This window comes from Harmonia axyridis, chromosome 3, assembly GCF_914767665.1.
Source record: "Harmonia axyridis chromosome 3, icHarAxyr1.1, whole genome shotgun sequence".
In the NCBI taxonomy this organism is placed as follows: Eukaryota; Metazoa; Arthropoda; class Insecta; order Coleoptera; family Coccinellidae; genus Harmonia; species Harmonia axyridis.
In genome coordinates, this window is record NC_059503.1 from 43,188,285 (window position 1) to 43,208,175 (window position 19,891).

A 19,891-nucleotide genomic window follows, 5' to 3' on the forward strand; every position below is an offset into this window, starting at 1 on the left:
GTCTCAACCCTTTTTTAGACGCCCATCATATACTCAGAGTCGGAGGTAGATTGAGTCATTCTGACATACCATTCTCACAAAGGCACCCGATAATCTTGCCAAAGCAACACCAGTTAACTAAATTAATTTTAAAATCTGAGCATATGAAGCATTTACATGCAGGTGTCCAAAACTTACTGTCGCTGATTAGATTAAATTATTGGCCAATCGATGGAAAGAATTTGGTAAAAAGAGTAGTAAGGGAATGTATTAAATGCTTCAGAGCTAATCCAAAAACCACGAGATTTCTAATGGGTGAATTACCTAGCGCTAGGGTCACACCCAGCAGACCATTCTCGCACTGCGGAGTTGATTATGCAGGCCCAATAATAATTAAAGAAAGAACACTTCGCAGAACCAAATTCGTGAAGGCATACATATGCATTTTTGTATGCTTCTCAACACGTGCTATTCACATCGAACTAGTGAAAGATTTATCCACCGAGAGTTTCAACAACGCGTTGAATAGATTTATAGCAAGAAGAGGAAAACCATCAAAAATATATTCGGATAACGGCTCCAATTTTAAGGGAGCCCGTAATTATTTTCTAGAATTGCATGATTTGTTAACGAACAAGGTCCACAATAAAAAATTATTTAACTTCCTTACGCCACACTCGATTGAGTGGTCGTTTATACCTGCGAAATCCCCACATATGGGAGGTATTTGGGAAGCAGCCGTAAAATCGACAAAGTACCATTTGAAACGAATTTTAGGCATCGCTTCAATAACGTATGAGGAAATGTACACAATTTTGACGCTGATTGAGTCGTGCCTCAACTCGAGACCACTTTCCCCCCTGTCGTCCGACCCAGACGACTACCTACATCTAACCCCAGCGCATTTTTTAATTGGCGACTCTTTAGCCGCTCCTCCACAGAAAGATGTCCGAGACATTAATCTAAATAAATTGTCTCGTTACCAATGTACTCAGCAGCTCACGCAGCATTTTTGGTCACGATGGTCCAAGGAATACTTGACACAGCTGCAACAGAGGCATAAGTGGAGGACACCAGATGCTACACCCAAGATAGGCGACTTAGTCGTTCTGAAGGAGGACAACATTCCACCACTTCGCCGGCTCATGGGACGTATAGTCGACATCCACCCAGGAGCTGATAAGGTGCCCCACGTTATGTCCGTAGGGCTATCTAATGGAAGTGTGTTCAAACGTTCCACGAACAAGGTGTGTGCGCTCCCGATAGACAAAAAGGACTTGTTGTATTCATGAAGTGTGAACTCTCGAAAACATTTGTACATTATCTTGTAATCAATAATTATTATTGAGTGATTTCAATTGTATATATTGAGTTCATGTAATGTTTCTCTAAATTTAATATTTGAAATCGATTCTTTCAAGGTGGGCGGCCTATGTACAGTCAAGCCAGGCTGTATAGAATTTATACCGTGGTCAAACATGACTATTAGATGCGGCGCCACTGTGCTCAACATGGCAGCCTGGCAAACCCCCTCCCCCTGTCTCAACAATTACACCCCTAGTAGGAGAGACTGAGAGAGTCCTTCTTCCTCCCTGGTCCCAACCGTCAAGGGATCAACACGTTCCCGTAAGTAACCACGCGCCGCACACCACAGTTGTAAACCTTGTAACCAAGCAAAATATACACGTAAACCCGATACAGTCTATTCCTCGTTCCCGAAAGGGTGGTCCTTGTTCGTTAACAAATCATGCAATTCTAGAAAATAATTATGGGCTCCCTTGAAATTGGAGCCGTTATTCGAATATATTTTTGATGGTTTTCCTCTTCTTGCTATAAATCTATTCAACGCGCATATTCACGACTCAGCCCACACAAAAGAGAGTGGAACAGAATGAGTGTGTCGATGAATTAGATAGAATCACCGAAAAACTGTTCAGTAGAATAATGAAGAAATTCGAATCCGTAATAGATTCGAAAATGAACAATTTATTTGGTAAAACGAGTTAATGAACCTTACGAAACAAAGGAAGAATATCAAGATAGTGTCATGGAACATAAATGGCGTGAAATCACGAAAAACCCAATTAGAAAAACTGATAGCAGAAGAAGATCCAGATATAATTGCCTTGCAAGAAATAAGGCTAACATCAAAGGATAAAATATCGTATCAAAATTACGTGGTACATAGAAACGATACACCGGATACGGTAGATGGAAGTGGCGTGGCATTGATTGTCAAGAGAGGCATCAACCATAACGTTGAAAGAGCCACCCCCGATATGTAAATAGAAACAATAAAAGTCAACCTAAAATTGGACAAAGAAGAAATAAGTATAATCTCAACTTAAAAACCGCCAGATGTACAATTACTTGAAGAAAATGCGCAGAGTCTATTAGGAGGACAACACCCGAGGATAATTATAGGAGACCTGAATTGCAAATCACCAGAATGGAATAGCAGAGTAGAGAATCTCAACGGAAAGAAATTGAAAAAATATGCTGAAAAACATGGAGCAATTGTAATCGGACCAGATACACCGACATACCTCCCAAAAAGTCCAGGATTACCGGATGTGATTGACATAGTATTAATGAAAAATGTCAGACAAGATTTCACACTGAGAACCATAGAGGATGGAATTTCTGATCATAACCATATTGAATTTATTCTAGGAACAGGACCTTGTAATGAAAAAATGCAAACGAGAGATTATACGGACTGGAAGAAATTCAGTAACAATTTGAAATTGAGAATTACAAAAATACCACAGATTGACACGCCAGAAGAACTTGAAGATAGAGTGAAAGATTTAGAAGAACACATACTGAAGGCATATGAGGATTGCACGAAAAGAGTAATCAAACCAACAACAAGACACAAAGAAGGAGAGAACCCTAGAGAAAAAAAAAAGAATTAATCAAAATCAACAGAAGACTGGGGAAAACCTATATAATTTATAAAACAAACGCAGTTAGGCTGATACTGAACAAACATAGCCAAATCTTGAAAAATGCACTCATTGAACTGAGGAAAAGAAGATGGAATAAGCAAATAAGCGAACTAAACACAATGGATCATTCCGCATGGAAAATACAAAAACAACTTAGGCAAAATTACGACAAAGCAAATGCCTTAGCCGACACAATTGAAAAGGAATATAGGATTAATTATAGAGAAGACGACGATAATGAAGAACTCGAAGAAAACATAGAAGAACATGAAGAGGAAATGAAGACACTATCAGAAGAAATAATGACGAATCCAACCTCTCCTACAGAAATCAAAGAATTTATCAGGAAACTGAAAAATAGGAAAGCGCCAGGAAAACATAAAATCAAAAACACCATGTTGAAGAATCTGCCTAAAAAAGGGATAGCTGCAGTAACTAACATTGTAAACGCAGTACAATTCGGAATCAGAGATAAATATTCAACTGAACAACAACTTCTCCGACTAACAATGTATATCACCCAGGGCTTTCAAAACAAACAAACTACTGGACTGCTACTACTAGATGTAACAAGACCATTTGACAGAGTATAATATTCCTGCCATACTCTGCCTAGGACTAGCCTATAAGATGAGAACAGTGGGATACTGAATTGAGATGTGCCGAATCATCAGAAATTACTTGAGGGATAGAAATTTCTACGTTAAATTAGAAGATGAAAAATTAACGCTAAGACACTTAGGAGCAGGTGTCCTACAAGGCTCCTATATAATATATACATCTATGATATACCAAGGAATCCGAGAAATTTGCTTACCCTTTATGCGGATGACATAGGAATAGCAGTCAAACACAGAAGAGCAAATATCATACACCAAAGATTACAATAAGCAGCAGATGAAATAACCAAATGGTGCATTAAATGGAAGATTGAAAGAAATGGACAGAAAAGTCAAGCTATCCTACTACAAAAGAGAAGATTACAAATGGAGAAAAAATTATTAATTGACGGCAACGAAGTTGAATGGCAAAAAGAAGCAAAATACCTAGGTGTGATCATGGATACGGGATTAACGTGGAAACAACATGTTAAGTATGCGGTGGATAAAACCTACAAAGCGATGAAACGTCTATACCCAATCATCGGAAGAAGAAGCCGAATGGACATAAACACCAAACTCAGGATAATTGAAGCCGTTGCCAGACCCCAACTCACGTACAGCTCAGTGGCTTGGGGATACGCGGCAAAGAATCACATCAAGAGAATTCAATTAACGCAAGATAAATATCTAAGATGGGCAATAGATGCCCCTTGGTTTGTTAGAAACATCCAAATGCACAGAGACCTAAAATGGGACAGAATAATTGGCTTAATGAAGAAAAAAGCCGAAAGAATATTAGAAAAATTGATAGAACATACCTGTTTATTGGTTGAATCGATCAACTGTAATTCTATTAAATTGAGATAATGAAACACCGGATTTCTTAACTAATATATTGAATTTGGCTGTACAAGTTATATGTTTACAAGGTAACAGCTACTTGCGTACTGGTGGTCTATGGTACCCCAATTTCCTGGGGATGTTAATTTTCGCCTTGGATTCTGCATACAAAAGCGCCATCCAGGTCCCCGATTGGTCAACGTCTTTGTTCCTTTGTTCCTTGCCCTAACATGTAGCTTAACGATGACCATATGTGACGACAATCTGACGCCAAGGATGCTCTTGTTCTATTTTTAGCCGTCGCTGTACCTACAGGGGTAGGTTTTTCGACCTAGATGCGTCTTTGTGAATATTCAACTGTCCGTAAAGTTTGTGTGAAATTCACTTGATGCAACATACCGTCCCCCTTGAAAGCTCTGCCTTTCAACAACGTCCGAAACTGCAGGCAGAGTGCCCTAACACTCAAAAAAATGTCAATTTTCGATCGGTAAAACACAGTCTCGATACCGGTCGTTTAAATAATCCTTTAGCCGTTCTCACTGTCACAACACGCACTATACTGTCCTTACCAGGATGCGTTTCGATGATTCTGGCTAGGTCCCATTTTTGCGGAGGAGAGTTGTCCTCCTTTAATAATACCATTGTCCCTGGTTCCATGTTGCTAGTTCCTTGATTCGATCGCCACCTTGTTCTACCTTGAAGAGTTGATAAGTAGTCCTTGGACCACCTGGTCCAGAAATGCTGTACGATTTGTTTCAGGTGGTGGTACTTCTTGATTCGATTTGGATTCTCGAATCGTAGGTCTTCTTGCGGTGTTGATAGAAGTGGTGATCCAATAAGAAAATGACCTGGTGTGAGCACATTCAGGTCCAAAGGATCATTGGAGAGGGGTGTTAAAGGTCGTGAGTTCAAGCACGCCTCTACCTGTACAATGACTGTATAAAACTCATCATAAGTTATCCTCTCATTGCCTAAAATTTCCTTGATATAACATTTGGTTGAGTTTACTGCCGCTTCCCACAGACCGCCAATGTGCGGAGCTCGTGGAATTATAAAATGCCATTGTGTCATATGACTTGAAAAATACTCCGAAAATTTAGCCTGACTTTTGTACGATTTCAGAAAATCATCTAATTTCAGTAGTTCCCGCTTTGATCCAATGAAATTCGTCCCGTTATCCGAATAAATATTTTGAATCAAACTTCTAATTGCAATGAATCGCCTAAAACCATTCATAAATGATTCCCTGCTCAAGTTCGGAGCTGGTTCCAAATGAACTGCCTTTGTCGAAATGCAAGTAAATGAATATGAATATGAATTCACGTATTTTTTCCCTGATAGATCGCCCATAATGTAATTCGATCTTGAAGGTTTGATGCAAAAACAAGTTAGAGATTTATGTCTCTTTCGATTCTTTCTTGTTCCTGCAAGTCAGGATGATTGATGTCGAGTTCTTCGATTTGTATTTGCAGATTTTCGAACTCGTTTCACAACTCTTTGCATTTTTCTAACCGTGCCGGGATTTGGCCTGCCTTTTCTGACTCGATAGTCTTCAAAAAGGATTCAAATCGAGTTATTTGAGCTTTAACTACACCTCTGCGTTTAATCAAAACATTCAATTCCGACATTTTTTGAGAAATAATGAGAGTCTAATTTATTTAATAAGTTCAACCAGTCAATGCACTGATAAATCGTACCAAAGTGAATGAGGAAGGAAAGGAAAATGTACTCACAATCCGTCCTTTTTCTGTACCTTGAATGATTATAGCTAGCTACCAATCTGCTGCTGGGTAACCAGTAATCCTATGTGTCCGTTTGTATTGTCCCCCAGGTGGAACTTCTACAAATGCCTTGAAATCGCCTTTATTGTAAGTTTTTTGTTGCTGTGTCGTCCCCCTAGTGGAACTCCAAAAAACTTCCTTGATTATGCTTGATTGTGTTGCTGTGTTCTCCCCAAATGGAACACCAAAATGCCTTGAATACGCTGAACTCTGCTACCGTTTGCACTTGTACACCTTAGCGTTGTTTCCCGATTTTACAACACTACCCGTCGAAATCTTTCGCGATGTTCAAAATCCGGCTCGAAGGACCAATGGTTAGTTGGTTGAATCGGTCAACTTCAATTCTATTAAATTGGGATAATAAAACACCGGATTTCTTAACTAATATAATGAATTTGGCTGTACAAGTTATATGTTTACAAGGTAACAGCTACTAGCGTACTGGTGGTCTATGGTACCCCAATTTCCTGGGGATGTTAATGTTCGCCTAGGATTCTGCATACAAAAGCGCCATCCAGGTCCCTGATTGGTCCACGTCTTTGTTCCTTTGTTCCTTGCCCTAACATGTGGCTTAACGATGACCATATGTGACGACAAGGATGCTCTTGTTCTATTTCTAGCCGTCGCTGTACCTGCAGGGGTAGGTTTTTCGACCTAGATCCGTCTTTGTGAATATTCAACTGTCCGTAAAGTTTGTTTGAAATTCACTTGACGCAACAATACCAACGAAGAATTGAGAAGATTAATTGATTACGACCCTGCCGAAGATGCAAGAAGAATGAATACATACCGCAAAAGACCCAGGGATCAATTGCGAAACGATGACCTAAATATATAGTAACCTCAAGAAAATACATCAAATTGAAAAAAGAATTCGAATAAAAAGGACTCCCGAATAACCCAGCACAATAGTGTGCCAGTAGAAATTTATCCGACCTAGAGATAAATGGTTTATAGGCTTTATGCCCGAAACCTAAGAAGCAGCAGGGTAGGTTTAGTGAGTATTGTTACAAAAAGTTTACAGAGGTGATTAAATTGATGTGCTGTTCTTTAATGGCCCTTAGTTCGGAATATATTCGGTCCATGGCGACCATAAGGTCTCTGTTACTCTTTCCCTCATAGTTGAGAGAAGTCGCCTAGTGGGTGGTGATGGAATACAGATAGACGAGGCCAGCGATCGTCTCGAACCGGCTACGGGACAGCGACAATCCGGGCAACTCCAGGAGATTCCGTCCATACGAAGACTTTCTAACTGTTTATTAGTCAAACCAACACATTTAACGTGGAAAAAACGATCGCATGACGCACCACATTGAATACCGGGGTTCTTACGATTAACGATCTCATTACAGATTTTACACTGTTTATTCATTGTTCTGAGAATTACCAGAGAGCTGATTAAATTTTTTCTCGAAATCGATAGCAAATACGACAAAACTACAACAAACCGAAAAGTGTTGTACTAGACCAGAGTTTCTCTTCACATTTTCCCATAGAACCAGTGCTTCACCAAAAAATAGTTCTGGTGGAAAGAAGCAGGTACCCTTCCAGAAAAAATATCATCCTGTAGATTTGCATACAAAATAAGCATATCACAAGATGAAAACTTCAAATCGGATGATCTATGCTAATTCAAGTTTAATATCTTGTGAAGGGAAGGTGCTATGAGAAAATAAAACACCGGTATCTCAAAACCAAAGCGTTTGCAGATTCATGTTATAGGACTTTTCTCTCAAAATGTTCCGAGAAATCTGACATTTTCATTTGTACACAACAGGAATACCGTTTAAATATAATCAATTCAAAACTGATATCTGCACAATTGAATTGCAATTTGAATGAATCACAATCAATTGTATAACACGGCCCAGACAATTTCTCGATGCGAATTACTCAGTTCAGTACTTTGATAACTACAGTATTGAAATTTTGTGACAAGAATGATATTATTATCTTTAAAGCGATAATAAACTCATAAACCTTAAAAGGGTCCGTTTTTGTGCTCCGTGTCGATTTCAGAGGAAAGTAAAATGATTTTCTTCTTATTATGGAAAAATTTCCCTCTTTCAGAGAATTCTGAAATGTTATATTTTGGGAATCTTGGGGGGGGGGTAAGTACCCCAAGTCCCCCCTCTATTTCTACGCCCTTGATAATAATTGTAGGTATTCACAGCAATGAAGGTAGCTGTTGCGTCAAGTGAATTTCACACAAACTTTACGGACAGTTGAATATTCACAAAGACGCATTTAGGTCGAAAAGCCAACCCCTGCAGGTATCAGCGAGGGCTAAAAATAGAACTGGCACACATCCTCGGCGCCTCGTAGACGCCACACATGGTCATCATCTTAGGGCAAGGAACAAAGGAACAAAGACGTGGACCAATCAGGGACCTGGATGGCGCTTTGGTATGCAGAATCCAAGGCGACGATTAACATCCCCAGGAAATTGGGGTATCATACACCAGTGCGCTAGTAGCTGTTACCTTGTAAACATATAACTTGTACAGCCAAATTCATTATATTTGTTAAGGAATCCGGTGTTTCATTATCCCAATTTAATAGAATTATAGTTGATCGATTGAACCAATAAACATTGGTCCTTCGAGCCGGATAGTGAACATTGCGAAAGATTTCGACGGGTAGTGTTGTAAAATCGGAAAACAACGCTGAGGTGTACAAGTGCAAACGGTAGCAGAGTTCAGCGTATTCAAGGCATTTCGGTGTTCCATTTGGGGAGAACACAGCAACACAATCAACGCAACAGCGTAATCAAGGCAGATTTCGGAGTTCCACCTGGGGGACAATACAAACGGACACATAGGATTACTGGATACCCAGCAGCAAATTGGTAGCTAGCTATAATCATTCAAGGTATAAAAAAAGGACGGATTGTGAGTACATTTTCCTTTCCTTCCTCATTTACTTTGGTACGATTTATCAGTGCATTGACTGGTTAAAATTATTGAATAAATTAGACTCTCATTATTTCTCACAAAATGTCGGAATTGAATGTTTTAATTGAACGCAGGGGTGTAGTTAAAGCAGGGCCCCCGCAAGGGTCATCAACGCCCGCGTGCCAAACATATTTTGGCGCTCCTTAAAGGGGGGAGGTGGAGAAAAGCACTGCTGGGTATTCGGCAAATTTTTTTTTAGGTTTTGTTGAGAATTTAGTGTAGAATGGTTAAAAATCTATCAGCAACTGTCATTGCCTTAAGAACCTTATGCTGTCAGTTGTTACATAATACATTTCTTGAATTTTTCATTATTTCATTTTTGCATTCGACTAAAATTGCATTATGTTTTAATTTTGTTATGAAACTACAGATGTTTCAAAACTTAAAATTTATTCTTCTATAAATTATTCATAAAAGCATAAACATTGCTCTTTCTCACGAGCAGCCACTAGTTTTCCAGCTGCAGCAAGTTTTTCCTCGAAAACATTATCATCTATATAATTTTTGAAATTATCAACTTCTTCAAATAGTTTTGGCACACTTAACACTTTAATGTCAATTGATACACTTTGCATCATTTTGCTTGAAATATTAATCTGGAATGAAGCATCATACCAAATTATTATACTACAAATAAATTTAAAAGATTGAATATCAAATCAATTCAAAAGATTGAATATTTAATAAGAGTGAACTTGCTTTATGTCTAGTTTCCATGTTAAAAGTATCATTTTCTGCTATTTCTAAAAGGCTATAACATATTTGAATAGAATAAAACTTTAGCATCAATTCTTCTTGACCATCTAGTATCACTTAGGGGTTTTAGATGTAACTGAGATCATACTTTTTTATAACATTCCAATCTTCTTGTGGATGAAATGATGAAATATATATAAAGTTCTTGTACAATATCAAAAGAGTCCACTGTTTCATTTGAAACCTTAGCAGCATCATTTTCAGTTGAATTTAAGCTGTGTGCAGCACATGGCGCAAAAAATGCCCTAGGATAAGCATCGAGTATGCGTTTTTTTAAACCAATATCTGGCTATTTCATGCCTATTGCGACGTTCGGAAACTTGTATAAATTGCAAAAAAGAAGTTTGGAAAGAAAAATTGTTAAAAAAATTTGAAAGAATCTTTTTCGAAAACCTTTGGTCCCTCGGTTCTTCATGCGGTCTATAAGAGGTTTTGGCGCCCTTTTAGAATGGCGCCCGCGTGCGGTGCACGCGTTGCACGTGCGGTTGCGGGGGCCCTGAGTTAAAGCTCAATTAACTCGATTTGAAGCTTTTTTGAAGACTATCGAGTCAGAAAAGGCAGGCCAAATCCCGGCACGGTTAGAAAATTGCAAAGAGTTGTGGAACGAGTTCGAAAATTTGCAAATACAAATTGAAGAACTCGACATTAATCATCCTGACTTGCAGGAACAAGAGAGGATCGCGTTTCAGGATGCGTATTTTGAATCAATTGCTCTCGCGGATACAAAGATCTCACAATTCATGAAGGGTTCACTTTACTCAAGTGAAAATATTATTGCAGAAAGGAATGTTAAATTGCCCACAATGCAAATTCCAGAGTTTCGAGGTTCGTACAAAAACTGGTTAGAGTTCTACGATAGTTTCAATGCGCTAATTCATTCAAACAAAGGTTCAACAGACATTCAAAAATTCTATTATTTGAAGAATGCTCTTAAAGGCGAAGCTGCGGAAGTCATTCGGTCTTTAGAAGTTTCGTCTGACAACTATAACGAGGCCTGGTCATTGCTCAAGACCAGATTTGAGAACAAAAAGATGATCGCATTGACTCACATAGAATCTCTCCATAAATTTCCGCCCATATTGAAGAAATCATATGGTCAAATCAGGAAATTAGAAGGGATTTGAGGGCTCTTAGGTCATTGGGTCAACCGGTAGATCATTGGGAAACTTTACTGATTTTTACTCTCGAAGCCAAACTAGATCCTGTCACAAGAAGGGAACGGCAAAAATCGGGTAAAGTAAATAAATTTGCGAGCATGGAAGAGTTTTTTCAATTTTTAGAGGAAAGGTGCGTTCTTCTTGAAACAATAGTCAAATAGAACAGGGGTACAAGGCGATAAACCAAGGTTTGAAAGAACATCGACGGCGTTCATGTCATCTTTCAAGTCATGTGCAATATGTAAGGAAAACCATTCTCTATTTATTTGTGAAAAATTCTTGAGACTATCAATCAGTGATAGGAGAAATGAAGTAAGACGGTCAAATTCTTGTTGGAACTGTCTTCAACAGGACATAGGGCGCAAGACTGCAAACGCGGCGGTTGCAGGCACTGCGGAAATAAGCACAACACATTGTTGCATGCAATTACTCAACCACAAGAATCACAACAAAGTGAAGATATTCTGGCAAATGAAACTTCAGGGGTACCTCTCACAATTATTCATGTGTGACGGTAAGGCATCCCTCAATTCGGGGTCTTGAAAATACAGATGGTCAAAGAGTTCCGAAGGTCGTTAAGGAAGAGTCGGTACACAATTTCACGGTCAGACAAGGATCAGACGTTCTATTGTCAACGGCAATTGTTTACTTTGCGGGTTCGGAAGGAAATCTACATCTGGGCAGAATACTTTTAGATTCAGGAAGCTAGTCGAATTTTGTAACTAGAGAATTCGCTGAAAAACTAAACCTGTCACGGAATCGGGTAAATATACCAGTTATTGGTATTGGAAACGTAATGTCTCATACAAGATCTTCCGTTAACATGTCGGTTCATTCAAGGTTCAAGAACTTTAAATTCAATTCTACATTTCTAGTTATAGAGAAAATATCTGACAGTATTCCAACAAGAAAAATCGATACAAGCCGATTTACTATTCCGAAACATGTCAACTTGGCAGATGAGTCGTTTGCAGAACCCGATAAAATCGATGGGATATTGGGTGGCTCTGTATTTTGGAATTTAATCTGTGCGGGTCAGATCAATTTTGGCAAGGGAAAACCAACATTACAAAAAAAGAAGTTGGGATGGATAATAGCAGGGCAAATAAAAGTAAAAATGGGGATTCACGGACGAATAAAGTTGTTTGCAATTTTTCAACTAATGTTGTTTTAGAAAAGCGAATTCAACAAATTTGTGAACCTGAAGAATTCGGTCATTCGGTTAAGCATTTAACAGAACTTAACTTCAAGCATGAGCATAACGGGAATATGCATCTGGGAGCGCAATCTCTTCTTTCATTGAGACTAATTAAATATAGGGTCAGTACCGTCAGAAAGAAGCAGAGATTTAAATTTCTAACTTGTTTTTGCAATAAACCTTTAAGCTCGAATTACTTTATGGGCAATCTATCAGGGAAAAAATACATGAATTCATATTTATATTCATTTGTTTACATTTAGACAAAGGCACTTCATTTGGAACCAGCTCCGAACTTGAGCAGGGAATCATTTATGAATGATTTTAGGCGATTTATTGTGCAATTAGAAGTTTGATTCAAAATATTTATTCGGATAACGGGATGAATCTTATTGGAGCAAAGCGGGAACTCTTGAAATTAAATGATTTTTTGAAATCGGATAAGATTCAGGATGAATTTTCGGAATATTTTTCAAGCCATATGACAAAATGGCATTTTATACTACCACGAGCACCGCACTTTTTGAGTTTTAGGTAATGAGAGGCTAACATATAATGAGTTTCAAACAGTCATTGTACAGGTAGAGGAGTGCTTAAACTCTCGACCTTCAAAAACCTCTATCCTATGATCCTTTGGTCCTGAATGTACTCACATCAGGTCATTTTCGTGTATCAACACCGCAAGAAGATCTACGATTCGAGACTACAAATCGAATCAAAAAGTCTCTTCAGGTGACGATCGAGTTTGGGAACCAGCAACCAGGGACAATGGTATCATTGAAGGAGAACAACACACCTCCTCAAAATTGGGAATTAGCCGGAATCACCGAAACGCACCATTGTAAGGACAGTATAGTGCGTGTAGTGTAGTGACAGTGAGAACCGCTAAAGGATTATTCAAACGACCGGTATCGGTACTTAGTGTTTTACCGGTCGAAAATTGACATTTTTTTTTAGTGTTAGGGTACTCTGCCTGCAGTTTCGGACGTTGTTGAAAGGCTGAGCTTTCAAGGGGGGCGGTATGTTGCGTCAAGTGAATTTCACACAAACTTTACGGACAGTTGAATATTCACAAAGACGCATTTAGGTCGAAAAGCCAACCCCTGCAGGTATCAGCGAGTGCTAAAAATAGAACTGGCACACATCCTCGGCGCCACGTAGACGCCACACATGGTCATCATCTTAAGGCAAGGAACAAAGACGTGGACCAATCAGGGACCTGGATGGCGCTTTGGTAAACAGAATCCAAAGCGACGATTAACATCCCCAGGAAATTGGGGTATCATACACCAGTACGCTAGTAGCTGTTACCTTGTAAACATATAACTTGTATAGCCAAATTCAATATATTAGTTAAGAAATCCGGTGTTTCATTATCCCAATTTAATAGAATTACAGTTGATCGATTCACCCAAAAACAGTAGCACTAGATAAATCGCATATGCAAACAAGTAGTAACGTCATAGAGGAGAATAAAATGTTTCTCAAGAATAAAACAAAAGAGATCATAGCCATGGGGGATTCGAATAATTATTGCTAATTGGTAGGTCGGTAGGGTAAATGCACTGGTTAGCCGACCGGCACTGGTTCTCGACCATTCCGTGATTTGAGATAAAATAATAATAAAAATATATCATGTAGTGCGAAATATTTTCGCGGTATTGGTTCTCGACCATTCTACCCTTCCAAGATAGTTTGCATAGTAGGGGTATAGGTCAAAGTTTTCGCGCTAAAAATTAGTTTATAATCGTCTATCATAGAAGAGGGTTCTTTCTCGTCTTCTCTTAGAAAAGTGCTTTGTGATAAATGACCAGGAAATAGTTATTATTTCTTATTTTAAATGAATTATGTTTGTATATTTTGTTCCATATCAACTATAAGATATATCTTTGATTGTATTTCAATCAAGAAGCAGATAAATGTATATTTTTTTGTTAAATATTCGGCGGTCGCGAACAGGTATTGGAAAATTTGTATCTTTTATTTCTCGACCAAAGTGGTCGAGAACCAATGTTACTTCAATAATTGTTTATGTCAACCGATATATTTCTGTTGGATCATTTTCGTTTTTATTTCGATACCCTGATTCATTTATATATCTACTTTCTGAATATTAGTTTGCGACCACCGAATTAACGTTGAAACACTTATTTCTACCCTTTGTTTATTCGCGGTCGAGAACCAATTTGATTGTAGGGGAAAGTCGGGTAGTACGGGACACCTAAGCTTTTTAATTTTTTTGAGGAAAAGTACATACAAAAAAATGGAAATTGGCATAACTAGATCATCCCAAGAAAAGGAGAATCAATATTTTAAATGAAATAATTTTTAAGAAATGACCCCAATCCAGTTTTCAATGCATAACAAAACGCTACATTTTTTGAGACTCTTAATTGTGGAGGGTAGCATGGGACAGGTAATCAAAGATGAAAATGTATCAAATAACTTTATTGAAAGAAGCAATTTAACTGGGTTAATCTTTACAAACGTCACATGTATAAAAAAATGACTTCAAATCGAGGTCTGCGCAGTCTTCATGTGCCCATTCTTTACATTTCTGAGATTGTATCCAATCTTCTCCGAAATTTTCCTGGCAAATTAAGCAAGAATAATCTTTATTTGAACTATCATTATTGTTGTTCATATAATTTTCTTTATTCAGTGTTGTGCTTTTATTCATCATTTTTGTTGTTTTATTTTTAGCTGTAATTCCATCGAATTTAACTTTTTTTGATACTTTTTTAATTTCGACTTCTTTAGATCGCACCTGTTTCTCTTCTAAAGAATTTTTGTAAGGGGTAGATGTAAGAATTTCACTCCGTTGGGCTTTCCTTCTTCTCTTGTCCAATCTTCTCTTGCTACAGCCCGGAATAGATGATATTTCTTTTAAGAGCGTTTTAGCCGTTTCAATATTCAGCGAAAATGAAGATGTTCGCCAGTTAGAACTTCGATTATTTTTAGCAGGAGATGACGGTGGTTTTTATGGTTGACAGATTGTCTACATTTTGAAGGTAAGGGGTGAATTTCAGCAACAATGGTCTTAATTTGTGTATTAATCGTAGATCCCGAATCTCCATGCTGGAAATCCATCCTATCCATTTGCTCCATTTCGATAGAGCCTTCAACTGTTTTATGATTGGCGGCTTCTTTAGATATTGATGGTATGGAATGAACTTCGGCAAAACTGGTAATTTGTTCATTGATCGCAGATTCTGAGTGTTCATGCTGCGTGTTTATCTTTTTCTTTTGTATAGAAGGTTTATCGGTTTCATGATTTGCTGGATTGGCAATATCTTCTTTTTCAAATATTTTGCCGGTGGTTGGAACATCAGTGATCATAGATGGAAGGAAATCCAAGTCTGTAAATATGTTCCTATGAAATGGATATATTCCAGTACATTGAAAGCCCTTCTGTGCAATATCTAAGCGAGCAGTCTGGGAAAAAGCCTGCGCAACTAAACCTGCTATGTCATATTGCCCTATCCTCGCACCAGGATGGGATCTCATCCACATAGAACAAGCTTCACTGTAAGATAGTTTGAAAGGTTTCATGAATGTTCTATCCAATGGCTGTATTTTGTGTGTAGTATGAGGCGGAGTACTAAGCATGTGGAATGATTTTCACGAGCATACAAAATTACCTCAAGATCTTTGTGGCTACCATGCCCATCCAAAATTAGAAGAATGGGATTAGATTTAGTTGGGTGAGAATATTTTACAAAATGTTTAAGCCATATTAGAAATACGGAACTGTCCATCCACCCATTAGTTTGTGCCACACCAATAGCTTCATTTGGTGCACTGAACATTAACCTATAATTCATTCTTTGCCTCTTAAATATAAGTAGTGGAGGGATGAAGGTACCTGTGACATTCATACAAACCATAACTGTCACATTGTGTCCTCTTTCAGCTGATGTCATTTTTCCAACTTGTCTTTTTCCTTTTTGGGATAATACTTTCTCATTTTTATGGACACATGAGACGCCTGTCTCATCTGCATTGAATATACAAGATGGAGGGAAATTGTGAGTATCCATAAGAATTTCAAGCTTGTCAAAAAACAGATCAACTTGTGGCTTATTGAAACCAACAGCTCTGGCCAAGCTAGTAGCTTCTGGCGATCTCAATGACAGATCAGGATGCCGCTTCACGAATCCGTAATAAAAATCCTTTCCTGCAGTCTTTTTATGAGTATTGAATCTATGTTCAATTTTTGAATTTACTGCTAAATCAAAAGCGAGTTTGAGAAATTCTTTTTTTGTAAATGGCATCAATCTATTATCCATATCTTTGACATGTTCAACAAGAAGATTTTCATATTTCAAAGGAAACGTGGCTTCATACCTTCCAATTTTAGGTTTTGAATGTATTTCCAAACCATTGTTTATAGCTGTGACTCGTCTGTGTAAGGTATATTTTGGTAAATCAAACCTTTTAGCTGCATCTCTTATCGCGTGGTGCTCTTCTGTTACATATTTTATAGCCCGAATGAGGTTTTCTTCAGTCGAGGAACGACGATCAGTCGGCCTGCCCTTGAATTTTGGCATTCTGTAACAAAAATACACAACTAAACATTCTTTGAATTGTCCCAAGGTACCCGAATTCAATATGTCCCAGGTTACCCGAAATGCAAAAAATCGTTAGGGCAGTGACGACTTCTAACCACTCGATTTTTTGGCGGATTTTAAATACAAATCGATTTTAGGATCCCTAAATTATAATCTACATAAGGTAGAAACACATTAGCTCACCTGACCATCTCCTAACACACACCAAAAGTTTACACTGAACGATCAAAATTGCGGGGAAAATGTAAAAATATTGTTAACTTCACACTCGCTTGCCCCAGCTACACCAACTGTCTGAGACTTGTTTTTCAATAGTAAAAGTACATCCCGCCAAGCACAGATTGTACTATTGGACCTAAGAACGTAAAAAAATTTGAATGTCCCGCGATACCCGATGTCCCGGGGTACTCGACTCGGACTCTCCCCTACTTAAGAGTCTGTTTACACCACACTGCTTGGGAAGCACAGGGGTCGCAACGTGAAGGGGCAAGAGCGGGTGGGCGTGGTCTATCGTAGTAAAAATATAGAGAACGTATTAGCCCCTCAGCCCAGATTGAATGAATTTGTAACGCATTGGGATGATCTCGTTTCTTTCTCGAGTTCTACTAGTGCGTGTCGGAATATGCAGCCGCATTTTCGACATTTTGATGAAATGAAATGATTGTCAAATGGTCACCTATGATTATGGTTGTAAAGACGGTTTCTTTATAATAAGAACAGAGTTGAGAAACAAGAACTGTCTTTTAGGTTTTGAAAATATCCTCATTTTTTGAATTGTTAAAAACCCTTATGAATTAAATGGAATGAATTTTGAATATCTAATCCGAAATAAAAAAGTGTCATTGAGAATTTTGATGAACTCATTCCATAAATATCTACAGTTTTAAGGAATAGTACTTTGTTATAATTAAAAAAAAATCAGCTTGGTTCATAAGGATATATTTCTAATTGCCTTCTGTTTTCTTCAATTTTTCTTATCCTGAAGATCTAGTTTGTATTGAGGATCCTTATTTTTAAGCCTCTATGTCTTAGGTCAATTATTACAGGTAAAACACAGTTCTAATGAAATTTTCCTTCGAAAAACTCTTCATCGATGTTGACTTCGATGAAAAAAGGTCCTTCAAAGTTTACACGGCAAAAGCATTTTTCTCTTTCAGCTATATTTAATTGTCCTTGAAAATAATAATTCTGACTTTGTTTCAATCGATATTCCTGATCATCATTTTTTCCAAATATGTGATTTGTTTCCTTTCAATAGCGTCTTTTATCATATTATTTCTTGCTGAAAAAGGGCATTTGATTTTAATTGAATGATTACTTTTTTCAAAAATGCCATCTGGAGAAGGACCTAGACCTTTTTTTATTAATAAAAAGGCCACTGTTTGTGATCTTCGAGCACAATTCATTCTCTAATAGACGCTTCGCTCGATCTTCATTATTTTTCCCCAATCTATAGGTTTTGCAGAAAAATGTTTATATAAAATGCTTTCAACTGTTGAGCAATAACTTGACATAGGAGGCATTTTACACAAACAAAAAACAAAATCCTTCAGCTGCCATGGCGGTCGAAGATGAATTCCAATTTTTATAGCATGTATGCTATGTTGGTGTGTCATTGTTAGTTTGAACTCTTTGACATATTATGCAATACTTTTGTTCACACCCAAGTATAAAATTTTTCCAGTTTGCATCCCAACAATTGTAGGAACTCCGGGAGTTAATTATAATTTCCCCAGTTTCGATAAGATCGTTTAGCCCAACTATCATCACAAAATACCGTTATTGAAGGTGTACCATTTATGTCGATACTTCCACATTCGATCGCTTATTTCACTTCTTCTGCTGCGGCTTCTTCCATAGATTTCAACGCTATCTGTTCCCAGGCATTACATACATACTTCATTGTGTACTCTTTTCTTTTGAAATTATTATAGTTATGATCATTGTAAAAAATTTTGAATGATTTTCTGTTACCTACTTCTGAATAAACTTTCTTTCTTCTTCTTTCTTTATTACAGTGAAAATGAAAAACAAGGGAAATTCATATCATTTCTATTTTCTTCAGCTGTGCATAACCATCACCAGGATTCATGACACTACTGACGGCGGATGTGCTTATATCAAGTATTTCTGGATGTTCTGGACAAGTAAATATTGTTTTCGAAATTCTACACATATCACGTATAAAAACTAATTTCGACTGAAACCAAATTTTCATTTCCTTCACCAAACGAGTGATTAGAAAGTTCTTTCAGATAATCTATGAATTGCAGAATATAAACCATTCGGAATTCATCCAAAGATATTTCCCAGCAAAAAATGTTCGATTCAATACACATTACCAAAATATAAGGAGAACTGCACAGGCCAAATAGATATGAAAACTTCTATTAATAGCTCATCCCTAAATTGAAAATACCATTCTCGAAATTTCAGTTTGAAAATGCGTTATTTTAATGTCAGGTATAGTTAATATTCTTCATTTCTACATAAAATCATTGATTAAGTAGAAATATACGTATCGGTACAAAAATAGACCATTTGAAATCTTTACTCCGAAATTGCCTTCTTTCAGGTACCTGCAATGCTGAACCTACCTAGAAAGTGTCAAATTGTCCAGCAATGAAATAATACGGTACACAAAAGAGTAGGTACCGAATATCCTTTATTTACAACTGATGTTTATCTTATGTGGCAATAAAATCGTGAAATAACTCAAATAAATTTACACAAAATCACTTCTTGTTAACTTCCAAAGTATTATCCTCAAGCACAATACCGAATCTAAGAGAGCTTCAGAACTTCCCAAATTTTGTATTATATGAAATATGGTAAAAACAAGGTAATTTGCCAGCCATCATTACATCCGAATCGCTTTCCTTCATAATAACAGACATTTACTTTTTCCCAAACTTACGAAACCTTCGGTCCGAAGTAATTAATTGACTATTGGATCCAATCCAAAACTGTCCATGAGGAATCCATTTTTTCATTCGAGAAAGTTACATGAAAATCGGTCGTATGGCTCTAAAGATAATCAATGCTACAATAGGAACATGCAGGTATAAGCGACAAATAATTTTTTTTGTTTGTGACAAATAA

The 19,891-nt window shown here is 37.5% G+C and overlaps 1 protein-coding gene across 1 annotated transcript; it reads left to right on the forward strand.

Annotated features, from left to right (window-relative positions):
• Positions 1–290: 290 nt before the first annotated feature.
• Positions 291–1,553, forward strand: LOC123675337. The gene is made up of 2 exons (XM_045610686.1): positions 291–1,226; positions 1,401–1,553. Exons 1-2 carry the CDS (start codon positions 291–293, stop codon positions 1,551–1,553), a joined length of 1,089 nt encoding a protein of 362 aa, XP_045466642.1.
• The last annotated feature ends 18,338 nt before the right edge of the window (positions 1,554–19,891 follow it).

Coding starts and splice junctions, on each gene's coding strand:
- LOC123675337 (XM_045610686.1), top strand. CDS start 291: ATGGGTGAATTACCTAGCGCTAGGGTCACACCCAGCAGACCATTCTCG. Junction 1,227..1,400: donor TCAAACGTTCCACGAACAAG/GTGTGTGCGCTC, acceptor GATTCTTTCAAG/GTGGGCGGCCTATGTACAGT.